Below are 9,103 nucleotides of genomic sequence, written 5' to 3'. Positions count from 1 at the left end.
CTCACCTTCCGGGGAGTTCATTCATTTGTGCCAAAGGATGAAAGAAGATCTGGACTCCCCAAAACCAGAGCAGCTGCTGTGAGTTTGTGAAGTTCAGCTCCTCGCTTGGCCCTGAAGCTGCGATGAGCTTTGCCTGGCTGCCAGGTCTCAGGGCTGTACCACATTGGCCTTTTGCACTGAGCCCCAGCAAGCAGCCAGTCTTTGTGATATTTAAGAGATGCCTGGCTTTGTAGGTCTGAGCTTCTCACCTTGCATGTTGCACTGGTTTTTGGGTTGCACCTTCTACAGCTCTACTCTCGTACCTTGATTCACCAGCTGAGCTGGCCTGGCCCTCCTGTGACCCTCCTGCTCCCTGTGTTACCTTAAAATGCTCCTTTTCCCTGTGATGTACTCCTGGATGCTGCAAACAGTACATTGCTTGTCCTAGGCTTTAATCAGATTAATTAAGCTGCACTTGTATTAATTTAAATTACAATTATCTGAGGGCTCGGCCAAATCAAGTGATTTATGGGCCATATCAATCTAATTAATACCACCAACTCTTAAAATAAAAACCTAATAAATGAGTTTATTATACAGATGTAAAATTGACTTATTAGCTTTGGGTCTCTAGTGACGTGGCCAATTTGACGGAAGTTTTATGTCCTTGTTGGGAAAAGGTCTTATTCATTTATTTACTTATTTATTATTCCTTCCCACTTGCTGTATTTTTAAAAAGTATCTTCTGCAGGGCAAGGGGAGGGAGAAACACGAGCTTGGTTATCAAAATACTAGCCAAGCCAAGAGGTCCCCAAAGTCTTGCTGTACACAAATTGTGTGGGTTTTATAACTGCAAGTGCCCACAGGAGAATAGTTTATCTGGCTTCTCTGTGTGCCTGGCCTGTGTGCTTACTGTTAAGCACTCTGAAAGAGGAGTTAGCCAGGGAATGGGAAAGGAAAAGGAGTAAGAAGAGAATTAAAAGCTTCTCAGAAGCAAACCTGCAGCAGAGCGTGCCGTTAGCAGGAAGGAGCTGGGCTGGCGTGGAAGGTGCCTCTGTGCTGCTCAGCAAGGTGACTCTGTCAGGCTGAGTGATGGGTGCCATCTGCAGCAGCTGGGAAGCCAAAGTGCCCTAAAATGTCACTTGCACAGGGACGACTTAAAGATGCAAAAGCTTCCCTTTGTTACAGCGGTGTGGGATTTCAAAATTTACTGGGGGGGGGGGGAAATAAAAAAATAAAAAAAAAAGGTGTTTTTCTGCAGAGGAGCCAAATGCCACGGTGAAACTAACTACAGAGAGTACAGGAGGCACCTCCAATCTGCAGCTCAGGTGAAATGAAACGCAGAGCTAAAGGAGGAGGGAGAGCCACGCTCGCCCGTGCCGTCACCCGTCTCCCCAGCCCACTGGCTGCTCCCCCCATCGTCGCCCTTGGCAGCTTGGCTCGGTGTTGACTGGTTTTTCAGCAAGATGCTTTTGCTTCAGTCCTGGAGTTCACGCTCGATTTCCTGAGCTGTAAGATTGTTTCCCTTGCTTTGCAATCCCCCTTGGAGCAAACAGCCATGCAAGGGAAAAAGGAGCAGGCTCCATCTCTTTACCCTTTGCTTACAAAATAAGTTCTTCAAACACATTTGTCTTATTGTGTTCAGGATAACAACCTTCTCCAGCAAAGAAAAGGGAAGGAACTGGGAGGGCTTTCTGGGGGAGAAAATGGGGCGATTTATGGAATAATTACATAAAGACAACACCATCCTGTGCATCTGTCGCTGTGATTTATTATAGTTACACAGAAAATTGGCCAAGTTGACCATAAAAGACGGCTGCAGGCAAACCTGACCCCCTTTGCTTTCCTGTTCACCACTCCACACACACAAAAGCCAATGAATTAACTCAGCAACGTTTATAACATGCTTGGAGAAATGACTCATCTTTGCTATCTTAAAAGAGGTGCAACAGCAAAAGTGCTGTAAGGAGCAGTTTATGGGACACGTCCGCATTTACTATTCGTGCTGCAAAGCCGTGGGCTGGCTGCTTACATGGGAAACCTCTGCAAAGTCCACCACCACCTTCGCTGATGTACATCAGGGTCTGGGGGTACTTTATTCCATTCCACCCCGTGTTAGCTGGATCGCTCCAAAGATTTTTTGCAGTAACCCCTGCCTCCCCTCTGGCTGTTACACTTTCTGTGTGCCCCCACCATTATACACCCTCTTTCCGTGCACTGCCCCCAGTCATCATTCTGCATTCATCTGCATCCAGCTGCATTTTCCATTTACCAGCTCACTTGGCTAAAATATCCTGATCCCTTTAGTATCGGATGAAGTGGTTTCTACTGCCTTCCACACACTACTCTCATTTGAGTAATTTATATTTACGCTAAACAAAAAAAAAAAGCATTCGAAGGATGGAGCAGAGAGGCACAAGAGAGTGGAAAGCAGGGGCTACCGTGGGACTTGGGAAAAAGGGTTGATCCTTAATTCCACTGCAGCTCACCATGGAGCCGGGTGAGTCTGAAAGTCCCCCTGTCCTTCGACATCCCACTGGCCAAGGGCAGCTGACACACGACTGTTTGCAGGGTGACGTCCCTTGGGTTTACACGGGTCATGTATCACAGCAGTACCTGGAACAGGCAGGCTAAAAATAAGCTGGAAGGCAAAACAGCAACAGCCTATGATAAAAACAAGCTACAGGATGATTTACAGATGAGCAAACTCCCCGCAATGCCCAGCAGGGAGGGGGTTATACCTCACACTTTCCAAAACACAAACTCCTCTCCAATAATTCCTGCTCACCAGTCATTAACCTGCTGCTAATCTTGCTGCAAGTGGTATAGATACTAGTTGTTGCTTCAGGCTGAGAGTTGAAGGTCACCAGCTTCTACTAATAAAAAGAGTGGAAGAAACATTTCTTTTAGCTAAAACAGGAGAACTCATCTTTATCCTTCTTGTCAGAGGAAAGTTTCTTGTGGCCACTGTGTGCAGAACAGCAGGCAGAACTCAGCGACCGTAACTTGTAACTATATGGCAGAATTACTTGTTTTATTTAAAAATGCATGAGCTGGAAGAGGAAAGAATTTGAGGTACAAATAGATTTTATTAAAAATAATTATATCCAGGAAGAGCGGGGACAGGTTTTATTACAGCTGTGGTTCCAGGCAGCCTTTCTGCATGTGGGCAGGGTCATTATAGCAGGTCTCTTGTAAAGCGATGTCTGCTGAATGTGTGGCCAGTTATCGCAGAGAAAATTTTGAATGAAAGCCTGAGCTAATCCAGGAACTATGTTAAAAGGTGTAAAAAGGCTGAATGGCACGGAAATGTTTAAATCTGTCCTTTGCTAAATGTTAATGGAGAAACTGCGTAATACAACCTACCTCCAGCAGAAGAATCACGTCTGGCCAATAAAAGGATGAAAAATGAAAACTACTTTTGTATTAAGATAAAAAGTAACTTTTACCTCAGTACGGCTTCAAGCTGCATTGGAAAGAGTTGGGTTTCCTTCTTAGACGGCCTATATAACACAAACCAAAACATTTTCATTTAAGTACAGGGTTTAGTCTGGCTGCACATAAAGTTAAACCTCGGGGTAAATACAATGATAAATTGGGATAATTGAAAACAATAATCGTGAAAATCATATCTGAAAGCAAAACAGTCCAAGGGGCTGATGCTGTCGCAGCGATACAGCACAGGTTTGGGGAGCATATCGTCCCCCAGCATGTTTTGCACCCTGGTTTTTAGGGTCTGCAAGTCACCAGGTGTGTTTGCACATGCATGTAGGCATGAAGTTGCTCCAGCCAGAACAGATGAGACAACCCAAGATGGAAAGGACGTGAGGCTGGGACCTTTCCGGGGCTGGAGACAATGCCCTGCTGGGAAGGAAAGGCTCCAGGAATGGGTTTATAGCCCAGGACCAGCAAGAGGGCTGGTGCTGCCTTTCCCAGTCCCGACTGATGCAATACCCAGCTGGAGCCCACGGACAGCTGCAGCACAGGAGTGGAAATTCCTCCCGACCCAGAGAGCGCACAGCGGGGAAGAGCATAATCTCCGTGATTTACAGGCTGCGGCTCTAGTTTAAAATACATTAGACTCCAACTATTTAATTACTGGGCACTACCAAATCACAGAGACAGAGGAGTCAGTCACGTCTGCTAATGCCAGCATTTATCATCCTATTTATCTACTCCAGCTTCTGAGACCCATATCGAATCACTTTCCTGTATTAGCTAATAACGTATGAGTTTATTCCTTGTACCTCTGGGCGGCCCTCGATGGATATTATAGCACTGCTGGCAGCACACATCCACCTAGGGATAGATAAACTGGTTTAGAGCATATAAAGAATTGTAATCATCAGCCAAAACTCAAATCCAAATCAAAGCCTTTTTCTCCACTGCGTCCTGCCCCCAGATACTAATCCTCACCGGAGAGTAAATGCAAACAGTGCCTGGGCTCTCTGTGTGGCTGGAAGACTGTAAGCCTCCTGATAGTTCTGAGAAATCATTAAGTATCTCCATTTTACAGTTGCAGAAGGGCATATTAAGTGGCTGCCTGAGAGCTGGGGAGCAGGGCAGGGTGCTCTCCGGGCAGCGCTTTGTACCCCTCCAGCAACATGCCCCCATCCTGCTCACCCGTGCAGGGCGGGCAGAACCGAGCTGCTACGGGCACGGAGACAACGCCGGCTCTCGCAGGACTGTGAGACACCAAACCAGCCGCAAAAGAAATTCCACAGGTGAAGCAAATTTGTCGGTGGAAACACGTTGGGTGTTAAAAGAAGCATCAAGGAGAGTGAGAAACAGCCCCACAATGAGTGAGGCTGCTCCTTCTGCTCAGCCTGTTCCCAGTGAAGTCCCAATAAACCCAGCACCATTTTCCTCTGCCCATTTTTCCCACCAAAAATGATACGCCTTTCATTTTGCTTGCCTGTGCTGCTTTCCATAAGGAAAACAAGTTTTAATTGCTCTATTTGGAAACTTTCAAGCAGCCCCACTTTCAGAAGAAACACTCGGCATCCTTTCAGCTTTGCACGCATGTCTGTCTTCAAGCTGGTAATCAAGAAAAAAAAAAAAAAAAGAAGAGGCTTTTCCTCTTCCCAGAGTGTCCCAAAAGAGCACTATAAAGCAAACATCCTTTTATTCCATGCAGGTTTTCTGGCTGGTGCCTTTTACTTACTTCCCTCACTATGATGGTTACCTCATTATTGCTATATATTACAGCCTGCCACATACATATATATATATATATTATCTGGTGGTTTGTTATTAACCCACCTAATTCTATTTGTCAGGCAGGTGATCCTGCCTTTGAGACTGGTAATGCTTAGAAAACCTGAATGCACCGGGCTCTGACTGAGCAGTCATTACTGAAAAGGCAGCTCAGTAACAAACAGAGCATTGCAGAGAAATTATCTCTGGATCTTCGCAGAGTCCACTGGAAGAGTTCAGACACGAAGCTGTCTTAATTGATAGCGTGGCCACTTAGGGAGCAGTATCCATAGAAACTCAGGGGCCTTGACAAGATGACAAACAATGCTGCGAGAGCCTAATAATAGCAGAAATAATGAGGTGTGGCCAAAAAAAACCCCAACAACAAGCGAGGCATCTCGCGGTATTGAATGGGTGGGCCCAGCCTAATGAAAGCCTGGCAGATAACAGTGATGGCTGGAGGAAGGCAAAGCACAACTAGAGGATGGAAAAAAAAAAAAGCTGCCAAAGCCGGGTGGGCTTTCTGTCCCATGGAAAAGCCCCACGGCAGACGGTGCCATTGGGGAAGTGGCTGCGGGGCTCTGCCCTCTCTATAGGGCCATAAATCAGGAGCAATGTCACCAGGAGCATCCCAGGAGCGTGGCAACCTGAGTGCAGAAGTCTGGTCATGTTTTGGAAGAGTGACTGCCCAGCGAGGCCTTGGGGATGGTGCTTTGGCCCCTGGGGATGTCCAGCCAGGCTGGGACCCAGGGAGCCCTCGGGAACCACGGCGGGTGGTCTCAGCCCCTCTTCAGAGCCTCTCACCGAGCTTTAATCACCTCTAGATCCAACTATGGCTCTTTCTGCTCGGCGCGGGCAGAGCGATGCCACTCGTGGCACAACTTTCCCACGCGCTGTGGCGTGCGGCAGGAGAGCCCATCGCCCACCAATTTGGGGCTGCGTCGCATGCTGCTCTCTGGGCTCATTGTAGCACCATAACTCATTGTTCAAGGAGACCTGACCTTTTTCTTAATTAGCTTAAAACTGCACAATTAAAAAAAAAAAAAAAAAAAAAAGGAAAAAAGGAAGAAAGGGAAGAAAAAAAAAGAAAAAAACCCTCCGTAAAAGCCAGTCGCAAATCAAAAGAGGCAACAGTGAGAGCAAGCAATGTGTCACCACAAGTGTCCAAGTCAATGGAAACCTTGTTAGGTGGGGAACAAGGGTCTCCACTAACAAGCTCTTATCTGTGTTTTTGTTTTCTATTGAAGGTGCATGTCATTAGGAGGAGTGTTAACAAGAGCTCTCAATAGCTTCATATGGCCAATGGCCTCTGAATATTCATGAAGGTGTGAACAGAATGTGGGAAAGCGGTGGAAGAAAAGGCAAGAAAAGCAGCAAGAGGGCTGATTGTGCTGGGAAGAAAGGACCCAGGGCTCTGTGGGAAAAAGGGATCCTGAATCCCTCAAACAAGAGTGTATTCCCCAGGCAAAACCTGTCCTTCAAGCTGCACGGATGGTATTGATGGAGCGAAAGATGTGGGATTTTTCTGAGCAGCAGTGGCAGGGAACCAGTGTCTGTCATTTTAGGTGACAGCGGTCAGATTTGGGTTGTTCTTAAACTAAAATCACAGTGGCCAGTGGCCTGGAGACCTGAGCGTGAACAATGTAAAACCTAGACGTATTTTCCAGCCTTACTTCTGTCTGTGTGTCAAGTGCCTCTTATCCCACGTGTCTCACCAGTCCTCCCAGGGATGAACATCAACGCCCCAACACCTGCTGCATGGATGTTGCAACCTCAACGCCCGGTGCTATCCTCAATATTACTGCACAATACCCAGCAACCAGACTGGCGGAGACAGGCACCCTGCAGATGCCCATCACTTTCCACTGGGGAAGAGGCAGGCACCTATTTTTGGAGATGTGCAACCCTCTCGCCAGGCTTATTGGGTCCCAGGAGGGATCCAGAGGGTAATTTTTTGCTGGATGCCTGATATTGAAGAGGGGATGTGCTCACGGGGGATGGAGAAGACGGGAGGTAAAGGAGCACACCCAGATGCTGCTCCAGCACCGCTGTGCTCGCCATGCAGGGGGGAACAACGCACCTGCACTCAGATACCTGCTGCCCAGCACTGCCTCCCCACACACCTCCCGGCATCCCCACCCCTAGAAAAACCCAAATTTACCTCCAGCAATAATCCAGCAGGGCTGCCCTGGAGGCCAGGCAGGGAAAGGAAAGATGCTTTTCCTACAAAACACCTCTGTAGGTTTTGCAGCTGTGGCTTCTGCACCATCACAGGGCCAGGGATTTTGGCTGGCTGTTTTAATGCAGAGCTCTCGCTTTGCTTGTTTTGGAGCAAAATTATACCACAGAGTTGCCTCTTCTTGAAAGGCTCCAATCTTGCATGTCAGTCCTGGATAAATAGTTTTCATTCAACAAATCAATGAATAGAAACAAAGTACGGCAAAATAATGTCAAGTCATTTCACTGATAACGACAGCTGCTGGGCTGCACGGGAGAAAGGGAGAAGCAGGAGGGGGGTGCGGGGGAATAGATTAAAAAAAATGTAAAAAGCAATGAATCACAGCTGGGGGGAAAATCATAAAACCGCAAGGCACCACTGCTCCCACACAAACGTACATGGTATTTACTCATATATTTCTAAGGAAATTTAAAGTAGAATAGAAAAGGAAGGGGCGGGGACGGGGACAATACACACAGCGCAAGAGAATTGTCAAAACCATCTTCATTAGAAAAGCAAAATTGGTGGTTTTTTGGCATGAAGACCCAATGCAGAATGCAAAGCAGCGCCACACCAAGTGCCAAGCGAGCGGGCTGCACCCCCAGCCCCACACCACCGCCCCTTCCTCCCACCATGACTTCCTAACTCGCTGCTTTTCAGTCATCATTCGCTTACTGCCGGGTTTCCTTATCAGACGAGCTCTGTGGCGCTAATAGCTTTGTCGATAGGAGAAGAAGCTGGGGAAAAAAAGAAACCAGGCTGAGAAGCGTTTTGCAAGTGTGAAGAAAGGGGGTTTGGCTGCCCAAGGCCAGGAGGACAGCAGAGCCAGGCAAATGGGGTTTTTGCCGAGCTGCAGACCGGGTGCTGCCAACCACCCGCTTCACAACGTACCAGCCTGGCTGCCAATGTGGGAGAAGTTTCCTCAGGCTCCACGCCTGCCCTGTCCATCGGGTGGACAACCCACCCAGAGCTGCTGCAGGCGCCTCGCTCCCGCCGGGCAGCCCAGCAGCGTTGAGTGACAGGGTGACGTCTCCGACATCTTGCTTGATGTCCTGCCACTGCCAAACTGCCCCAAAACAACCCAAATCCTCTCCCCACAGCAAGACGGGGTGCACGGCTAAGACGATGCCCTGCAAAGTCCGCCTCTTAAATCCCGAGCTGCAGCTGCTCTTTGTTTGCTCTGTGAAGTCTCCCTCCCAGGCCAGCACTCTGCATCCTGCCCCAGCTGGGCACCTTCCCTGGCTCTCATGTTTCTGCAACCTTTTGTTTGGTTTTTAAGTTATGTTTTCCAGCAAAAAGCTGCTTGAAGTTAATAAATGGCTCCTTGCAGCTCCTGGAAGCGCTTCTCATGGACACAGCAGTAAAATGGCCCTTGACGAAAACACAGATGCTGCCGAGCAGCGTGATGAGAGCAGAGTCTGACACAAAATGTTGGTTCAAGGGGTTTTTCGGGCCTCTTTCCCTCACTGAGGATGTGTTAAGGCAGCTTGGAGCCCTCCACCTCCTACCAGACCCCAAATGCACAGACCTTGCCCAGGGCAGGATTTGTCCCCGGAGGGTTGCTGTTTGAAGAAATGCAAACCTCAGAGTAAGCGGCCTCCAAGTACGAGAGACCCTGAGAAGATGGGAAATACCAGAAACTCAGTGATTGCCCGGGAGGAAGCCCTGGGAAGATGGGGCTGTGGTTCAGAGCTCACCTGGCAGCTCCAT

At 48.2% G+C, this 9,103-nt stretch overlaps 1 protein-coding gene across 1 annotated transcript in view; it reads right to left on the bottom strand.

Annotated features, from left to right (window-relative positions):
- Positions 1-8,049: 8,049 nt before the first annotated feature.
- DPP8 (dipeptidyl peptidase 8) overlaps positions 8,050-9,103 on the bottom strand; it is a 35,053-nt gene continuing 33,999 nt past the window's right edge. Inside the window, exon 18 of the mRNA XM_037394733.1 lies at positions 8,050-8,130. Coding sequence (XP_037250630.1) covers positions 8,065-8,130 — 66 coding nt within the window. The 3' untranslated portion in view covers positions 8,050-8,064. The remainder of the gene's footprint in view (positions 8,131-9,103) is intronic.

The sequence above is a fragment of the Falco rusticolus genome, chromosome 7 (genome assembly GCF_015220075.1).
Source record: "Falco rusticolus isolate bFalRus1 chromosome 7, bFalRus1.pri, whole genome shotgun sequence".
In the NCBI taxonomy this organism is placed as follows: Eukaryota; Metazoa; Chordata; class Aves; order Falconiformes; family Falconidae; genus Falco; species Falco rusticolus.
Note: the sequence above shows the minus strand (reverse complement) of the source record. Positions and strands in the feature narration are given on the sequence as shown.